This window comes from Schistocerca piceifrons, chromosome 8 (genome assembly GCF_021461385.2).
Source record: "Schistocerca piceifrons isolate TAMUIC-IGC-003096 chromosome 8, iqSchPice1.1, whole genome shotgun sequence".
NCBI lineage: Eukaryota > Metazoa > Arthropoda > Insecta > Orthoptera > Acrididae > Schistocerca > Schistocerca piceifrons.
In genome coordinates, this window is record NC_060145.1 from 38,531,911 (window position 1) to 38,553,054 (window position 21,144).

A 21,144-nucleotide genomic window follows, 5' to 3' on the forward strand; every position below is an offset into this window, starting at 1 on the left:
GCATCATGATGGCCGCATCCGTGTTTGGCGACATCGCGGTAAACGCACATAGGAAGCGTGTATTCGTCATCGCCATACTGGCGTATCACCCGACGTGATGGTATGGTGTGCCATTGGTTACGCGTCTCGGTCACCTCTTGTTCGCATTGACGGCACTTTGAACAGTGGACGTTACACTTCAGATGAGGTATGACCCGTGGCTCTACTCTTCATTCGATCCCTGCTAAACTCTACAGTTCAGCAGGATAATGCACGATTGCATACTGCAGGTCCTGTACGGGCCTTTCTGTATACAGAAAATGTTCGACTGCTGCACTGGCCAGGACATTCTCTAGATCTTCACCAATTGAAAACGTCTGTTCAATGGTGGCCGAGCAACTGGCTCGTCACAATACGCCAGTCACTGCTCTTGATGAACTGTGGTATGGTGTTGAAGCTGCATGAGCAGCTGTACCCGTACACGCCATCCAAGCTCTGTTTGACTCAATGCCCAGGCGTATCAAGGCCGTTATTACGGCCAGAGCTGGTTGTTCTGGGTACTGATTTCTCAGGCTCTATGCACCCAAATTGCGTGAAAATGTAATCACATGTCAGTTATAGTATAATATATTTGTCCAATGAGTACCCATTTATCATCTGCATTTCTTCTTGGTGTAGCAATTTTAATGTCCAGTAGTGTATATATGTAGTCCTACCGATGTTGATGGGCTGTCTGTTCCAATGGGGTGATACCTAAAAGTAATCGGTGATGAGCTATTTTTGTGTCGAATCCACAATTTTCTTGGGTGCTGGGCTCACTGGTGAAGGTCTTGATTTTATTTAACCCCTAGGTTTTGGGATCGTGGTAGGACAGGTGACGTGTGATGTGTAGCTCTGTAATGCTTCGAGAAATTTTAAACGAACTCTCATGTGATTTACCATGTAAGGAAAAATTTTGCGGGTTTATGACACCTCCGTGCCACTGCGGTTGCAGATGAGGTTAAATGTAAAAATAATCCTAAATGACTGGGGGATGAAAAATTTCGGAGGCAGCATTACTGAGCAATTTTCGGGCGAATGTTAACCTTGCTGCGGAATAATAAACGTATTTAATTGTCATGTACATGATTGTTCCGTTTGCACTGTAGTGAGTTATTTGCAACGAATTTAATGAGGGAATAGTGATACCGTGAAGCAGTAATAAGAATGCCTAATTCCGTAAACAACTGTTTACAAGATGATCGTGCATGGGCAGTACATTTTCCATGTCATCAGCCTTTTGACTGATTTGATGTGGTCCACCATGATTTCTGCTGCGCCAATCTCTACATCTCAGAGTAGTAGTTGCAACCAACGTCTTCAGTTGCGTATTTCGGTATATCTCTACCCCTGCAATTTTACCCTCTGCAGATCCCCTCCCCCCTCCCAGCACCATGGAAGTCGTACACTGATATCCTATGTCCAATCATCCAGCCCCACCTTTTTTCAGTGATTTTCATATATTCCTTTCTTCGCCAATTCTGCGGAGAACCTATTCATTTCTTACCTTATCAGTTTATCTAATTTTTAATATTTTTCTGTAGTACCATATTTCCAATGGTACGACTGTCTTCTGTTCCGGTTTCCACACGGTCCGTGTTACACGGCTATACAGTTTTCTGCTCCAAACTTACATTCTTAGAAAGTTCTTTCTTAAATTAAGGAATGCGTATGTTTGACACCAGCAGACTTACCTTGGCCAGGAATACTCTCCTTGCTTGTGTTAGTCTTTTTTTATGTCCTTCTTACTTTGTCCATCATGGGTTTTTCCTTCCAAAGTATCAGAATTTCTCAACTGCATCTAATTCGTGATAAACAATTTTGGTTTTCAGTTTCTTGCTATTCTCGTTTCAGCTACTTCTCATTACTTTCGTTTTTCTTCTCTTTACCTTCAGTTCGTATTCTGCGGGCTACCCATTATACTGTTAATATTCATACATTTTTTGCACTCTACATGTTTTTTTGCGAATAAAACAATTTACAGTATCCACGTTGAGAGTCATTCTATTATCGTCCCCAGATGAATGGTTGGTTTGTTGTGCTAAACTGAAGGGAAGTAAAATCACAACATGATAACTTCGTTTTAAGTAAATTCCTAGTTGTATATTGTGAAAAGCAGGTTCATCTTAATCATTTGTAGGCGTAAGAATGCTATTGTGGAGACAACATTTGGCAACCACATATACTCATGCCGTTTGTTACACACTCCAGGAGGTTTTCAAATACTGTCACTGCTTCTTCGATCTCTAGATTGAACACTATGGTCGTAAGAATGCATCCATATTATACGCTTTTTAATCAGAACACTTCGTTCTCGGTTTTCCAGTCGTTTTGTTCCGACTTGGTTCTTTTGCATATCTACGTTACCCATCTTTCCCTACAACTTACCCTATTTTTCTCAAAATTTCGAACATGTAGCACCATTCTACATTGTCGAGTGCATTTTCCAGGTCGACAAATCCTATGGATATATCTTGGTGTTTCTTCAGTATTGCTTTCATTATCAAGTGCAACGTCAGGACTGCCTCTCTGATGCCCTTCCCATTCCTAAAGCCAGCCTGATCGTCATCTAACAGATCCTCAGTTTCCTTTCCATTTTTCTGTAGAATATTCTTGACAGTAATTGGGATCTATCAAGCGTTATGCTGGCTGTGCGATGATTCTCGCTCTTACCGGCTCTGACAGCATGTTCCTGGGCAATGACAACGTTCTTTCTTCAAAATGAGTTGCCCCAGAACATTCTGGCTCTGAGCACTATGGGACTTAGCATCTGAGGTCCCAGTCCCCTCGACTTAAACCTATCTAACCTAAGGACATCACAAACATCCATGCCCGAGGCAGGATTCGAACCTGCGACCGTAGCAGCAGCGCGGTTCAGGACTGAAGCGCGTAGAACCGCTCGGCCACAACGGCCGGCCAGAACATTTTACCACACGACGTAATTGTGAGAGGCACCCACATGCCTTGCTCATACTGTGGCATCAAGCAGTCAGGCCTGCAAGATGAGTGGTCTGCCAAGCGAGTGGATTCATACTTATTTATCGAGTAACATGAACTCTAGTACTCACACTTAAGTTACAAGTTATCCTCCTATATGATTAATACGCAACGGAAACACGCATCTGACTATCAGTAATTTACAGAACTCTGACTATACACTACGCACTGGCAATACCACATTTTCTTTCTTTTTTTACTTAACGGCTTTTGTCAACACGTGGCCACCGCACTGAATATGAATGGCGCACACATTATAAATTTGGGACATTATGACAACATACAATTCGAAGGAAAAGTCCACCAATCTTTTTCTTTTCACTATCTTATTTATTCCGATAAATTCCCTAACCTAAACACACAAATTCTATAACCTACAACAATAACACATGAGAAATTCCGCCCAGTGGGCATGGCTTTACAATGGTGAATCTCTATATTATGGTCTCGTAATTATTTTTATCGCTACAGTGCACTTTCTGGATAGGATGGTGGATCTTTTATTATACCTCACACTTCGACTCTCATAATCATCATCACTAAACTTTCCTCCAGACCGAGCGGTACCGAAGGAACAAGCATAACCCACTAATCTTTTAAAACTACCTCGCTACTCTCCCACGCAAACCACACATGCCCAAATTACATGACATACACCACACTACAACATGAAATACTACACAGAGAATAGTCACAACATTATCACTTTCAGCTTTCCCACTTCAATTAATATTTATCCCAGTTTCACACGACACTGCCCCACTTCATAATTCCACTTTCCTACTATGAACTCTGGAGATATATGCACGTCTTCCTGTGCAATGCAAGCCAAGTGGCGTTGCTGGATAGACGGCCGACTCACCTTGCTTCTCTCTCAGAGTTTCAATCTAGCGTCACACGGAATCATATCACGCAAAGTAATATTAAGAACATATTCATCACACACGCGAGTCCTCAACTGATACCATGGACGAGTACTTCTCTTTATCTTTTGTCTCATACACAGATTGAGACTCACACAGTACTCACCACGTGGAAGTACTCGTCTCTAATTTCAAGTCCTGCACACGCCATTTCTTAAATATTTCAACTTATGGTACACCCACTATTTCTTAAATATTTCAACTTATTGTACACACGCTAGTAATTCAGTTTAACTTAAGCACACGGAAGTATTTCAACTTATTGCTACACGTCGTTTCATTGTGACCGTTGGTCACTTCTGAAGATTACTACAATCCCATTAATATTACCTGCCTGACATTTAATTCTCCCCACAAAAGTTCCTGAAATAGAGAAATTATTATTTCAAGCTACTCTTAAATATTCCACATGCATACCATGTCTCCACTCTTTCGTCATTACGGAGCACAACTAAATCAGGTCTTAACACCACAAGATCCAGCGGCAGAGTGCTGAAACATGGCCGTTCTCCAGGTCATCTCGCACCTATCTCGAGGTGGGGGAAGACCATGCTACCGTATTGGTCAGACACATTTCAGGCGCTCAAAGCTCAGGTAAATTTCATCTCTTTCGTCCCACCAAAGGTGGCCAAAGGATCGACTCAAAGATGATCATATATTCACATTCACTATCTGCGGTTAGCAGACGACCATACATTCATTCATTTCACAGATCTCACCAAACTGGATGTAGTGATTTACTTTGTGGGAGTGCACATGTGATCAATTAAATAAATAAATTGTCATTCTTTCCCACACTAGTATCCGGCTTCGCTGTATTAATTGAAATTGAGTTATTTTACAAAAAAAATAAGTTGTTCTGACAAAAATAATGAAGTATGTTGTACCCATTTTCAATGTCGGGCAGTACTGTACCCTTTCAATTGAATGGAAATAACGAAGTATTTCAACATAATCATTTGCTTCCCTCAAAATATGCAGTGATTCGAAATGTAGATGTGTCTGAACTATGAGTTAAAAAATTTGTTACTTACACGTTAGTTTCTCATCAATACGGAGAAAATTTTATCTACTTACTATTTCCCCTACCATGTGCCACATACACACAGTACTTCTAGATCTGCAGAACTGAATATGCGGTGTCGCATTCAATTCAAGTGTGTGACATTTTGCAGCAAGCCGCTTCAGACACTCGTAACAATATTATTTATCATTTCTTCCGTTTCAGACTGTAATCTTGTGTCGTGAATAAAACAGTTGGTTCACATAATACGAGGGTTGCCCATAAAGTAAAGCATCGCATTTCTTTTTCTCAACCGAAAACAATGCTGCGAATGCGAAACGTTACGTATGTATTATCTGAAGTCTCCTGTGTGAGCGCGCCAAGTTTCCGTCACTTCCGACAGGTAGCGTAGCTACGGGAGAGTTTCAAAATGCCGTCGGTAGGTGATGTACGTTACAAGCAAAGTGCCGTCATTGAATTTCTCACTGCAGAGAAAGAAACTGTGCGGAATATGCACAAACGCTTGTTCAAATCTATGGAACATCTGGTGTCGACAGAAGTACAGTTAGTCGTCGGGTACGGAGAGTGAGGTCATCAGAAGGCGGTTCGACGGAGCTCCACGATTTGCAGCGGTCGGGGAGACCACCCATAGCTGACACACCCGAGATGTTGCAGCGAGCTGATGTTGACATTCGCGAGGACAGACTCACTGAGGGAAGACATTTTGAGAACGATGAGGTGGTGATTCACACAGAGAAGCACTGGCTCCGCCACCAGAACAAGGATTTGTAACGACAGGGCATACACGCCCTTATTTCGCGCTGGAGAAAGGCCATAGAACAGGATGGAGATTACATGTGTAGATAAAACAACATTCTTTCGTGTGTGTAATTCTCATTATGTTTAATAAAGAATTGTTAAAGAAAAAATTGCTGTGCATTACTTTCTCAGCAACACTCGTATATTACTTTATTTTTAACTTCGTTTCAGCTACTGCCATCATCAGGACTTAACAACTCTTCAAACAACGTTCAGTGTCAAGAATAAAACTTATGTCTAATTTAATGTATCTGTTTATGTAAGGTAAAAGAATATGATAATTATAATTTGAAATTTGTAGAATCACACATGTGCTTGAAAATGACTTATGGTCGAAACTAGCTAGCCGATCAATTTAAATAAAGAATGTCTACATTACAGACTACTATGGACCATGTTTTGTTTTATAATCCATACATAAAAAATTTATGTGTGTGTGCGTGTGTGTGTGTGTGTGTGTGTGTGTGTGTGTGTGTGTGTGTGGGTGGGTGGGTGCGTGTGTGTGTGTGTGTGGGTTCGACATCTCCTGTAAACCTCCGGACCGATTTCAACCAAACATGGTACACATATCCACATATTCCTTACAGTCAGGCAACAATCACTGTCGGAGTAAGAACCACTTGCCTATCATAGCAGCTCAGGAGGTATGACGTCATACACAATGGTATGAGAGAAATAGTGTCATACGATATGCGATGTTTAAATTTATTACTCATTTGCTACTAATTCTGTCTGCAACATATATTGCAGACACTATCCACGTTTTCCGCTAAATGTAGCTACACAAATACATCACTTTACACCACATAGTCCAAGAGCTATGACATCATAAACAGTGAAATGTCTGGGAAAATGCCGCACAATGCACGAAATTTAAATACAAATTCCTTATTACTAAGACACTACTGCAGTCAGGTACACTAAAGGAAATCCCTCATATCTGACAGCGCTTTTGACAAATAGCTGTAACTGAAAACAGAAGCCGTCGATGGAGCTATGAAGAAGCATTGCCACAGAGAAGTTTACAAATTCCTGTTAGGGACACAGGAAGCATTTTGCATAAGTCTTTGTACGACTGCCTCATAATTTCAAATACATTTTCTCGCATACATGGAAATGAATTTTTTTCGATATTACACAGTTCATTTTTCGTTTGCCTTTCTAATAGAAAATTGGGAAAATGAATACCCAGGCAGTGCCATTTTTGTCAGCTGGTTTACGTATTTTATAAAGTATATCTAAGTGGGATTGACTGGAATACTCTCTTTCAAATTCTGAAGGTGGCAGGGGTAAAATACAGGGAGCGAAAGGCTATTTACAATTTCTACAGAAACCAGACGGCAGTTATAAGCAGTGGTTGGGAAGAGAGTGAGACAGGGTTGTAGCCTCTCCCCGACGTTATTCAATCTGTATATTGTGCAAGCAGTGAAGGAAACAAAAGGAAAATTCGGAGTAGGTATTAAAATCCATGGAGAACACATAAAAACTTTCAGGTTCGCCGATGACATTGTAATTCTGTCATAGATAGCAAAGGACTTGGAAGAGCATTTGAACGGAATGGATAGTGTCTTGAAAGGAGGATATAAGATGAATGTCAACAAAAGCAAAACGGGGATAATGGAATGTAGTCGAATTAAGTAGGGTGATGCTGAGAGAATTAGATTAGGAAATGAGACACTTAAAGTAGTAAAGGAGTTTTGCTATTTTGGGAGCAAAATAATGGTCGAAGTAAAGAGGATATAAAATGTAGACTGGCAAAGGCAGGGAAAGCTTTACTGAAGAAGAGAAATTTGTTAACATCGAAAATAGATGTAAGTGTCAGGGAGTCGCTTCTGAAAGTAGGTGTATGGAGTGTAGCCATGTACGGAAGTGAAACATGGACGATAAATAGTTTGGACAAGAAGAGAATAGAAGCTTTCGAAATGTGGTGCTACAGAAGAATGCTGAAGATTAGATGGGTAGACTACATAACTAACGAGGAGGTATTGAATACGATTCGGGAGAAGAGAAGTTGGTGGCACAACTTGACTAGAAGAAGGGATCGGTTGGTAGGACATGGTCTGAGGCATTAAGGGATCACCAGTTTAGTATTGGAGGGCAGCGTGGAGGGTAAAAACCGTAGAAGGAGACCAAGAGATGAATATACTAAGCAGATTCAGAAGGATGTAGGTTGCAGTAGGTACTGGGAGATGAAGAAGCTTGCACAGGATAGAGTAGTACGGTGAGCTGCATCAAACCAGTCTCAGGACTGAAGACCAAAGAACGTCTAAGTGGGACGCCAGCTAGGCCATCTTGGAAACAGATCACGCTGACTCACACTGAACGTGGGTTTACAGGTTCTGTGTTTTAATTTGATGATGGAAGTAGCCGAAACGACATTATAAATAACGTAATATTGTTACGATTTAGATTATTCTATCCACAGAATATTCACAGTGAGTGCAGCCTCAATCAGGAAAATATAATTCCCTTATTAATGTGTTTGAGCAACGGACTTGCCGCAGTGGATACACCGGTTCTCGTGAGATCACCGAAGTTAAGCGCTGTCGGGCATGGCAGGCACTTGGATGGGTGACCATGCAGCTGCCATGCACTGTTGCCATTTTTCGGGGTGCACTCGGCCTCGTGAGGCCAATTGAGGAGTTACTCGACCGAATAGTAGCGGCTCCGGTCAAAGAAAACCATCATAACGACCGGGAGAGTGGTGTGCTGACCACAAGCTCCTCCTAGCGAATTCTCAACTGAGGATGACATGGCGGTCGGATGGTCCCGATGGGCCACTTGTGGTCTGAAGACGGAGTGCTTTATTAGTGTGTTGGGGCTGTTAAGATCCAATTCTGCACTTTTTATAGTAGACAGAAAGGTAGTTTATATGTGTGAGAAACAATAGTGGATCTAAGATTGAAACTAGAGGAACCCCATTAGTCATTTCCCAGTCCCTGCTCATGTGGATTGCATTACTAATTTTCTACTTTCCTTTGGGTAGATGTGATATTTTCAATTTTTTAGTTATACCAGTAATTCCACAAAAACCTCAGTTTGTCTTGGAGGATATTGTAAATTACACTGTCAAATGCCGTAGATCACATAAATTAACGGATCGACATCATCAGTTTTAAGTGTGCGTCAAAAAGCTCACAGTTAATGGACAAGTAGCGGCGTAAGGTCTTTATTTGAGGGTCGTACCTGAGACGCTCGGTACGGTATTTCACAAGAGCTGAGGTTGTGGAGCCTCAGCCACGGACCAGCATGTGAGCCGCCCGCTGTGGGCAGAGGCGGCAGGGAGGGGCCGGCCGTGTCAATGCCACGGCTGGCGGTGGATCCAGGCCACCTCAGCGCGGCTCGGCGGCTATGCGCGCCCCACCAGGGCAGCCTTTATAAAGGCGGCCCGCCGGCGCGCCTGCAGCAATCCGCTACCGACTGCCGCTCCGCCAGCACCATGGGACACTTGCAACAGGTGAGTGGTCGCCGCCGCCGCCGCACCGTGTTGGTAAACAAACAGGCCAGCGCGCCGGCGTGGGCTAACAGTGCGTTTGTCTGTATGTCCGGCAAAGCGACAGGCCCACCTGTTTGTCGCGACGTTAGCACCAAATCGTCATTCAGCGCCGTGAGAGAGGAAAACGAGTGGTAGCTCAGGGGAAAAACTTGTTCTTATTGTGGCCATTCTCAAGAGTGGTGATAGTCTGTTCATCCCTGTATAGCTACCGCAGTCTATGTCTAATTGAATCTGCTTGCTGTTGTCTCCTTTACAGTTTATACCCCCACCACTTCCCTTAAATATCAAACTGTCTCTTATCTGTACTTTGCTACTAGTGGATTTTTTTTAAACAAACATGCTTCATGTATTTGTATTAGGCTCTATCAGTGATGTGTACGTACCCTATTCTTTTCGGTGCCAGTTGTCTCCTTTACAGTTTATACCCCCACCACTTCCCTTAAATATCAAACTGTCTCTTATCTGTTCTTTGCAACTACTGGATTTTATTTTAAACAAACATGCTTCACGTATTTGTATTAGGCACTATCAGTGATGTGTACGTATCCTATTCTTTTCGGTGCCAGTTGTCTCCTTTGTGGGCACTAGATTAATACCATTAAGTTTCCAATTCATTTAGTCCCCACACAAGAGCCATTATGGGTTGGGTTGGGTTGTTAGGGGGAAGAGACCAAACAGCGAGGTCATCGGTCTCATCAGATTACGGAAGGGTGGGAAAGGAAGTCGGCCGTGCCCTTTCAAATGAACCATCCCGGCATTTGCCTGGAGCGATTTAGGTAACTCACGGAAAACCTAAATCAGGATGGCCGGTCGCGGGATTGAACCGTCGTCCTCCCGAAAGCGAGTCCAGTGTGCTAACCACTCCGCCACCTCGCTCGGTAAGAGCCATTAGGTATACGAAATCAACATAGACAAAAACCTCTGATGGTGAGTAGTACTAATAGGTGAAACATCTCTGGTTAAGGTGATCCGAAGACCAGTATCAGTTGCAAAGCGATTTAGAAAAGATTGCTGTATGGTGTGGCAGGTGGCAGTTTACGCTAAATAACGAAACGTGTGAGGTGGTCCACATGAGTTCCAAAAGAAATCCATTGGAATTCGATTACTCGATAAATAGTACATTTCTCAAGGCTGTCAATTCAACTAAGTACCTGGGTGTAAAAATTACGAACAACTTCAGTTGTGAAGACCACATAGATAATATTGTGGGGAAGGCGAGCCAAAGGTTGCGTTTCATTGGCAGGACACTTAGAAGATGCAACAAGTCGAGACAGCTTACACTACACTCGTTCGTCATCTGTTAGAATATTGCTGCGCGGTGTGGGATCCTTACCAGGTGGGATTGATGGAGGACATCGAAAGGGTGCAAAAAAGGGCAGCTCGATTTGTATTATCACGTAATAGGGGAGAGAGTGTGGCAGATATGATACGCGAGTTGGGATGGAAGTCATTAAAGCAAAGACGTTTTTCGTCGCGGCGGGATCTATTTACGAAATTTCAGTCACAAACTTTCTCTTCCGAATGCAAAAATATTTTGTTGAGCCAAACCTACATAGGTAGGAATGATCATCAAAATAAAATAAGAGAAATCAGAGCTCGAACAGAAAGGTTTAGGTGTTCGTTTTTCCCGCGCGCTGTTCGGGAGTGGAATGGTAGAGAGATAGTATGATTGTGGTTCGATGAACCCTCTGCCAAGCACTTAAATGTGAATTGCAGAGTAATCATGTAGATATAGATGTTAAAAATGAAATAACATTAGGTTTCAAAAGACGAACAATCTTATCTGAATGAAAAACGTAACTAAAGTAGAACCGAGGAAGAATTACTAATGGAGAAACACTCACGATCACAAAATACCATTTATTTAAAATGACCGTTTCGGCACTCACAGTATGCCAACTTCAGATCGACTCCACCATTTCTTGACAATAGACAGCTGCTCAGCACGTCACCATCTTCAACAAATGGTGCAATCGATCTGAAGTTGGCGTTCTGTATGTGCCCAAACCGGTCATTTTAAGGAAATGATGATTTGCCATGATGACTATTTCTTCATAAGTGATATCGTTGACAGTCCCAACCATAATGGTTAAAATCCTGAGGAAAAGTAGCTGGAAATATTAACATTGCAACCAATCATTGCAACCAAAGTATATCTTGCTGCCTCAATACATTTCGTATTAGCCGATATGTTCCATTAGTCGGATAGTCACAATAACAAAAATGTCATAGATGTTGTAGCTAAATATTTTTGTTGAGTTTGAACCGTGGCTTAGAAATTATTGTCTTGAAGATTACATGTTGTTACACCGGTTGTTATTAAATGAATTAAAATTTCCTTTTATTGTTTCTATTACTGTACGGTGTAGCCATTTTCAAATATTGGCACTCCCAAATAGCCATTTTTGGGCCAAAAAGCAAGAACCTATCAAACCTGACGTATGAATGACCATCTTGGTGGGTTATACTCATGCAAAAATTCTAAAATGGCTACACAGTTCCAAGAATGGAAATAAAATGATGTCCTGATCCGTCTAACGACGGTCGTAGTGGTAAAATATTATCATTCAGCTAATTTGCGGTTGCTGTGATCGCTGTTGCAACCACAAATCGTAGAAATTTTGTTGTAATAATATGTCCCCGTGCAGTGTATTGCTTAAGTACTATCGCACATCAGTCGTAATAACATTTGCTAATGTAGGAAGTGTTCCTTTTTCAGCGTGTTCTGTTTCTTCCGTGTGTAAATAAAAGTTTAGGAGACATATTACCAGCCTACAAATTTGGCATTTTCTCGGTGTACGGGCCATCAAACACATTGAAAGACATTTACAAAAGCAATGAAAAAACTTGATTTTTTTTGCCACATTTTTAGCAGGTTAATGACGTTTTCTCTGTCTCCTTGCATATCAGTGCGTACTAAAAAGCTTTCTAGCTCCAGTAAGGCGGAGAATTGAAATATAGTCTGCGTGGGGTCATGAGCAAAGTTAAATGAGTAGGATATGTTGCGATTAATGAAAGTTTGTGACAAATTGGGAATCGAACTCGGTTCTCCTGCTTATCATGAGCAACAGTCTTAGGAGTTAGGGTACCTGAGCATATTTCCAGAACCGATTCAAATTTTTGATGTTGTCACTTACGGTTCCTCCTTCACATTTTTACTGTTGCTGACGTTTCATTGTTACTGGTGTTTTCCCATCAAATTTCCATTGTACTGATGCCCCTCTCAGTCAAATTTTCATTCTCGCTGGTGTTTCCTACATCATATTTTCGTTGTTGCTAATTTTTCCTTCTTAAAATTTCATTGTCACGGATTTTTCCTCCTCCATCAAATTGCAGGCTCACACTTTCAGAGCAGGTTTCACTGGTATCACTTCCTGTCACGGATTTTCACTCATTGCATTCCTTACCTCCATTCACTTCATTTCAGTTGAATTCAATTCAAGTCATAAATGATGACTGTTTTATTTAGTTTCTTTCTTTCTGTAAAGTCTAACCTTGTAACATGGTTGAAGAGAGATCAACCCACCTTTATATCGTTTTTAGATGTAGAGAAAACTTTTGACAGTGTTGATTGGAATACACTCTTTGAAAATTTGAAGGTTTCGGGGGATAAAATACAGAGAGAGAATGGTTACGCACAAATTTTACAGGATCCAGACGGCAATTGTAAGAGTCGAAGCGCATGAAAGAAAAGCAGTGGTTGATAAGGAAGTAATTCAAGGTTGTAAGCTATCTCGGATATTTTTCAGTTTGTACATTGACCAAACATTAAAGGAAGCCAAAGAAAAAGTTGGTAAATGAATTAAACTTGGAGAAGCGATAAAAACTTTGGGGTTTGACGATCATATTGTAATTCTGTTAGAGACTGCAAAGGACTAGGAAGCGTAGTTGACCGGAAGGGACGGTGTCTTGAAAGGAGAACAGAAGAAGAACACTAACAAAATGGAACATAGTCGAACTAAATCAGGTAATGTTGAGGAAATTAGATCAGGAAATGAGACACTAAAAGTAGTAGATGATTTTCTCTGTTTGGGCAGTAAATTAACAGATGATGACCGAAATACAGTGAATATCAAATGTAGACTGGCAATGGTAAGAAACAAGTTTCCAAACAATAGATATCTGTTAACATGTAATACAAATTCAAGTGATAGGAAGTCTTTTCTGAAGGCGTTTATCTGGAGTGTTGTTTTGTACGGAAGTGAAACGTGGACGATGAGTGGTCTAGACAAGAGGAGAATAGAAGCTTTTGAAACGTGGTGTTGAAGAAGAATGGTGAAACTTAGGTGGGTATATCACGTAACCGAGGTGGAGGTACTGAGGAAAACTGGGGAGAAACGAAATTTGTGACATAACTTGTCTAGAAGAAGGTATAGGTTGATAGGACACATTCTGAAACATCAAGGGACCACCAGTTTAGTGCTGATGGGAACTATGGGTGATAAAAATAGTAGAGGGAGGCCAAGAGATGAGTATAGTAACCAGGTTCAATTGAATGTGGGATCCAGTAGCTTTTCAGAAATGAAAAGGCTTACATAGGATAGAGCAGCGTGGAGGGCTGCATCAAACAAGTTTTCGGAATGAAGAACACAACAGCAACAAAATTGTTTTATGCTTATCGATAAAAGAGAGCTGCACCTGAAAAATGGTCCATTTAAATCGCAACTGTGCTATCTTTATTTAGATCTTACATCGATCGTATTCCAACCGAATTTGATAAATACTGCGTAACGTCTCCATTCCAACCTCGGTTTCCCAAGTCTTGGAGAGTCGGAGCACTAAAAGGAGTTTCTTTATTATTTTCTATTTTTTTTCCATTTGGAGCTGGCATATTGTTTAGTAATGTGAGAAACACACTTATCCCTTGCATTAAGCTACATGCTTTTTTAACGAGTAATATATCCACACGAAATTCCATGTAAACGAGAATAGCACTACAGGGTTCGTCAGCATCGACATTTAGCAAGAGGCGCCGTCATCTCGTATTAAAACTCCAAGTTTCTTAGATTACATACACAGAAAGTAAGTAACACGTAATATGTGAAAGAATTTTGCAGGTAATTAATATGAGCTCCTAAAATAAAACCACAAAGTGAAGAATACGACTAATAAATCGGAGCGTCGAAGAAAAGAAGTGAATAATCATTGTAGCTTATGTCATGTTTTTGATAGTCACGTGATATTTCTACACCATATGCTTTCCAAGAGATTTTATAAACGTTGAGGACAGTATTCATAAGTTTTATTATAATGTAGACGAATTATAACAGATCTGCTACAAATAGCAAAAATGAAGCATTATTTTCGGAATAAAGAGCCCAATTTCGATACTATATATTTGCTTCTCATACGTACAAGCGGCCACGTTTCAACAGTCTGTACGCAGTAACTCTGCCAGTAAACAGTACACGTTTGTGCCAAAGAAGGTTTCCGCGGAACAGAGGTTGAGAATTGGCATTCATGGTGAACACGTCTCCGAACAGCTGCTACGCTCTCCAGCCAAGCAGAACGACACAGCTCGGCAGGAAGAAGGGCAGCGGAGCTGGGAATACGACATCGTAACGCGCACTTCTGTGAATCCTAATCAGGCGCCGCCGTAGGAACCGGGAATGCCAAATGTGGAGAAGAACTTTGAAGAGGACCGGTGATAACCGTGATCTCTCCCTTTCTAGAGTATGGATTGAGTGTAGCTTGTATAGTTCAAATTGAGTCTTTCTTTTTTTTGTGAACGCTGGCTCTACTTCCCTGTACAATAAGAGACTGACGAAACAGAGTCTGGAGTTCCGTTTGTTAATGAAAATCGTATTACGAAGATTAAACATGTTCCTAATAGGCTATGCATACCCTAATAGGCATTGCATACCCTAATAGGGTATGCAATGAAGATAGCTGAACGCTTGCACAGTCTTCGGCGAATACCAGTTCTCTGTCTATACCCAACAAGAATTCGTGACGACAGCATTGCTTTTCCTCCAGTTACACACACACACAAACGTAATTTCTGGAGTACCCCAAGGAAGCGTGATAGGACCGGCACTGTTTATAATATATATTAACCATCTAGTAGAATGCGTCAGAAGTTGTTAAAGACTGTTCGCAGATGATGCGGTTCTTTACAAGAAATAAGGAAGTAACAATGGCAAATCGATTTTCAGAAGGACGTAGAGTGAATTTATGGATGGTGCAGGGACAGCAGATGACCTTGAACGTAAAAAAGAAAAAAAAACATATTGCTCATACATGGGACAAGAAATCCACTACTGTAAAAAACACTACTGAAAAAAAAAAGCTGGAAACAGCAATGTCTATCCGGAGCGACAGTTAAGTGGAATGGCCACTTAACCAACAGTAGGAAAAGCAGACACCAGACTGAGATTCATAGCAAGAATCTGAAGGGGAGGTTTACTATCTTTTGGTTCAAAAAATTGATTTTTTTAATTGCATTTTTAGATCCATAAAAGTGTTCAGAATCCACCTCTGAAACGGTTTTTCCGAATACGGAACGGAAATGTTTGTTATTTGCGGTTGAACAAAAAAATGCACCTGCCTGAAATCGGCCTTTTTCACGCGCCAGTTTTTTTCTATCGGAGGACGAGTTATTGTAACCGTGCTTGGGAGGAAACACACAAAATTCAAATGTAAGTTTGAACGCATGTTTTTGGAAGTTAGCCTCCAAGCATTTGCATTCTGGTGCGAAGACTGTGGAGATTGCGACTTTCCTGGCAGTATGCAGCTTCAACGAAGGGTATTCAGCAATTCTGAAGACCATGACAACGAAGGACGTCACCCTGGGACTCTTTTCGACGCAGTTCGCCAAGCATTCGCGCAACCACCAGATTCAAGTGGCCGAAAACCGCTTGTCACCGGCCGTACGAGCGGCTCTGGAGCAGCTCAGGATGGCCCAGATCGAGCAGAACGCCCTCTATGAAGAAGAAGAAGGACTAGTTTATGGACCTGGAATAGCAGATTGAACGTAAGTTGCATAATATTGCATTTATATGCAGTCAAAACCTCAAACGGGTTTTTCTCGAATGACTTTTCTTTTATCGAGCGGTAACGTAACTTCAAATCTACTGAACCGATTGGCATTATTCTTTGTTTTCGACGAAGCTAACTAAATTTTCTAGGAGTTGTACCACTTTTATTCCTATCCATCAACTATAAATATATTTACTTGGCCGATGAAGTCGAAAAATTGATGGAAAAAACCCTATTTTTTTAAATGGCAGCCATTTTGTTTCCTATGGTCCAAATAATTTAAGCGAGGTACAACTCCTAAAGAATCTTATATACTTCGCTGGCGTCAACGCAATTTTGATTTCAGACGAGCCGGCTGGCCTGTGACATACCGCGTGTGGAGGTCTACATCGAAATTTTGTTTCGTTCAGACAGCACTTCCGCCTTTGCTCTCCGACATTTCCGGTCGAAAAAAATCCAGTTTGTAGAGGAAATAAATATTTTGACCAAATTTGACATTGATATCTATAACACATCCGAGAAAATTTCTCAAAGATCATGCTTTTTTCGGGCCAAAGATAGTAAACCTCCCCTTAAGGAAATGGAATTCAACCACTTTACACCTAATGCAGAGGCCTGCCAACAATCATTTCTCCCACGCGCCGTTCACGAAGGGAACAGATAAGGGGAGGGGATCAGTTAGTTGATGGACTACATTCCGTGCCGGCCGATGTGGCCGAGCAGTTCTAGGCGTTTCAGTCTGGAACCGGGCGACTGCTACGGTCGCAGGTTCGAATCCTGCCTCGGGCATGGATGTGTGTGATGTCCTTAGGTTTGTTAGGTTTAAGTAGTTCTAAGTTCTAGGGGACTGATGACCTCAGATGTTAAGTACCATAGTGCTCAGAGCCATTTTGAACTACATTCCGTAAACAACGCTCGACACACGACTTTACTTGGATAGTTCTGATAAATGCTACATGACTGGCGATGATTACTATAGAAGTAGTAAAGCTTACTGAGTGTGTGCTTAGGTACATCATGGAGCAGCGCCCTGTAGTAAAAATAATTAAAATGAAACTAAATTTGTTATTAGCCTAGTGCTAATGGATACGTCGAATGTCGAGATTGTTTTCGTTTCTTTTATTTCATCTCAGAACACAAATGGTGGCTCATATTGAACAACAGGAGAGACGTTTGCCCCACATGTGAGGACCAGATTTCCGCTATGTTTTGTATGGCTAATTTGCACATGTTTGATGTTGTTGTTGTGGTCTTCAGTCCTGAGACTGATTTGATGCAGCTCTCCATGCTACTCTATTCTGTGCAAGCTTCTTCATCTCCCTGTACCTACTGCAGTATACATCCTTCTGAATCTGCTTAATGTATTCATTTCTTGGTCTCCCGGTACGATTTTTACCCTCCACGCTGCCCTCCAGTACTAAACTGGTGATCCGTAGATGCTTCAGAACATGTCCTACCAACCGATCCCTTCTTCTAGTCAAGTTGTACCACAAACTCCTCTTCTCCCTAATTCTATTCAATACCTCTTCATTAGTTATGTGATCTACCCATCTAATCTTCAGCATTCATCTGTAGCTCACATTTCGAAAGCTTATATTCTCTTCTTCTCTAAACTATTTATCGTCCATGTTTCACTTCCATAAATGGCTGTACTCCATACATATCATCTCACAAAAAAAATACATTTTTTCACCTGTTGAAGACGCTGTTTCAGGTTTTCTTGATTTCCCTCTGCAGTCTTATGTGGCAAAAAGATTCATTTGATTTACGCATTGTCCTCTGTTGATGTTATATTAAAATTTGGGCTTTTTCAGTTTGGTCAGTTTAAGGGAAGGGTAAAGTCACTTTCGAGGCATATTCTGAAAGTGAGATCTGATTAGGCGCGAAATGGAGACTACTGTCAAAATCCTATGTAACTTCGCACAGATGTGTTGGGCAGTGTCTTTAGTGTGCCTATCGATCGCTTCACGTCGCTCTTTTAAGTTCAGAGGGCAAAGTGACCACGTAGAAATGTCTAAAGCAACAGTGTCTCCGGCCAAGTATGTGGATCTGGTGAAAGATTTCGCCTGAACTGTGCAGCCCACATAACATGAATGTCAAGCGCTTCTTTCTTAAAGACAATTTTTAGCCGCATTCTGCAGGGTCAATAAAGACTCTCCTGCGGCGTTTTCGATGAGAGGTGTTTGATCACTCACAATGAAGCCCTTACTTGTTCCCCTCCGTTGTTCACCTCAGCTAACAAGAACCGATGGCTACGAAGACAACATTGTGGCGCAAACAACGAAAGGCAGACCAGCGTACAGAACTGGCGGAAAGCACAGGCGGCTGCTTTCTATGGCGAAGGTACTGGAAAGTTTGTAGAACGCTACGACAAACGTCTAAGTCGGAGCGGCGACTATTTAGAGAGGCAACAGGAAGGTGTGACTAACTGTTACGAATAAAAAGTTTTTGATTTTCGCTGTGGTTTTCATTTCTTGACCTATCGGACCTTTTTTTCCGAACAGCCCTCGTATTTCCCCCAGTTTTGAATTTGTCTGGAGCTGTTAAAACTCTGGTTGTGATAAAACGTGTTTTTGCATAGGCGTCGGTGGGCAGTTAAGCCTCGTGAGGACTACAGGAGGACTGTGCCTTACGGGGCCTTGTTCGACCGATTGTCAGCGCCAAATCCCCCAACGTGCTAAGTAAAATGCCGTTCGCGACTCACGGCTGTCAACATTTACTGTCAAGTACCATAGATAGCAGATCTCTTATCGCAGTTACCAAGATTGGTAATACTTGTGCTTCAACTGCTTCTTTACTTACAATCTCCTAGAAACACACTCCGAGCAGACAACCAACGCCTCTTCAGAACAACATATGTTCATTCCTGCTGTTGCAGGAGATCCGGGACTTGAAGTTCTATGAAAAGTTTTTCATCCTGTGTCTTACAAAGAGTGATTTAGCTGCCCCTACCTAAGGATTTTATGCAACCAGCAATACCTTCAAATACCATGAGCAAGATTTCCATGTGAGTTTCATTTCAAAAGCTCGGCACACGGTAAGAGAGAATTGAATAAAATAATTTATTTCACAAAAATCTTTCACAAGCCGTCAATATAATCTCCGTACTTGCTTATGACAGCTTCCAGCGTTTTTGCAACTTGTGTGTTCCAAATAGGGCACATTCATTGTTGAGCTGTCTGATTACTCGGGTCACCTCAATGAAAGCTTCATCATTTGTATCGGATCGTTTTCCACGGAGCTGTTCCTTCAATTTGAGAACTAATTCAGTCCAGTGTGCTTACATCAAGAATGTATGGTGGGTGGGGATTTACTTCCTATTCACACTTGTATAGAGTTCCTCTCATTGGTAGGACCATACGTGGTCTTGCATTATGGTGCAAAATGACGACACGAGCTGCAAGCATGTCAGGCCTTTTTTGAAGAATCTTCGGACGCAAAACATTTTGTAGAAACAGCTCGTTGTACGTACCAGTTACAAACCTCGCCTGAGGCACTCTGTTTGTAGTGCCTCAGGCGACGTTTGTAACTGACAAATATCATCATCAGTTTCACCTTTGATTGTTAGCGGCGCAACTTTTTCGGGTGCGGAGGGATGGAACTTTTCCTCTGTGACGACTACTGAGATTTCAGTTATTTCTCAAAATACCACATCCAAGTTTCCTCAAGTGCAACAGTTCTTTACAGACATTGTTCTCCTTCTGTTCGATAATGTTGAAGCAATGCTACTGAGATTCTTTTGTGAACTGCTTTCTGCTCTTCACTCAGACCGTGGGAAACGTAACTGGCAGCAACTTTTCTTATCAACATTTTCAGTTATGATTCTATAATTGAAGTGACGGACATTCTGATCTCATATGCGCGTTCCTCCCATGTTTTTCGTCTAGCCTCTCTCAAAACTTAACAATAACGGGAGAGCTGTAGTCTCTTGCAATTGAATGCCTTTCACTTCTTGGGCTGTCAACAGTGCTTACCCGGCCTTCACGGAAACCAGTAGATCGCCTTCTTACTGTGCTATGATCCACAGCATTATTCCCACACACTTCTCTCAAGGCGTTGTAAAATTCCGTTGGTTTCTTATCACGTATTCTAGGCGCTCAGTCCGGAACCGCGCGACTGCTACGGTTGCAGGTTCGAATCCTGCCTCGGGCATGGATGTGTGTGATGTCCTTAGGTTAGTTAGGTTTAAGTAGTTCTAAGTTCTAGGGGACTGATGACCACAGATGTTAAGTCCCATAGTGCTCAGAACCATTTTTTTCTTATCACGTACGGATTCTATTTTGATGTACGAAAGCTTGTCGCTACGTGTAATCCGACCTGGCTAGGTCTCAGCTTCCATTTTGAAGCTGAATTACTCACAATACAGTCACTCGAACCAGCATACCCATATACATTAGTCGCGGCTTAAGTCTCGCTCACAACTGACATGATCTTCAAATTGTAAAGATCGCGAATGTGAAAACTGCAGTCGGTCAGGAATGCACCTACGTCGGAGGCTCAATGGGCAAGAATGCACAGTCCATAAATGTAAACAAACATCACTATTAACAAAAAGTATTTTTTTAATGGCGCTAGTACGTTTTTTCGACAGAAACAAAAACTAGAGGTACAATTACTGACGGCAGACTTGTTTTCACTGTTCTAAACGTCAGATTTTTTAAAAAATACGTACACTTTAAAGGGTGGCAACGGCGCCATAGTTTCTGCCCTATTGCACGTAGAAAGGGTTCCCCACAGCAGGCTCCAGGACAGTGCAGGCAAACCGCATTGCGGAAGTACAGCTTCATAGTAAAAAAACTGTGACACCATTGCCATCCTGTAAAGAGGACTTATCTGAGGAGGTATGAGGGTTACAACAATAAGAACAAGAAGGCCATTACTAATCGCGCCTCTAGTTTTCATTTCTGTAG

At 41.7% G+C, this 21,144-nt stretch overlaps 1 protein-coding gene across 1 annotated transcript in view; it reads left to right on the forward strand.

The window, feature by feature from the left end:
* The first annotated feature begins 9,170 nt into the window (after positions 1–9,170).
* Positions 9,171–21,144, forward strand: part of LOC124711723 (translation initiation factor IF-2-like) — an 85,081-nt gene continuing 73,107 nt past the window's right edge. Inside the window, exon 1 of the mRNA XM_047241932.1 lies at positions 9,171–9,217. Coding sequence (XP_047097888.1) covers positions 9,200–9,217 — 18 coding nt within the window. The 5' untranslated portion in view covers positions 9,171–9,199. The remainder of the gene's footprint in view (positions 9,218–21,144) is intronic.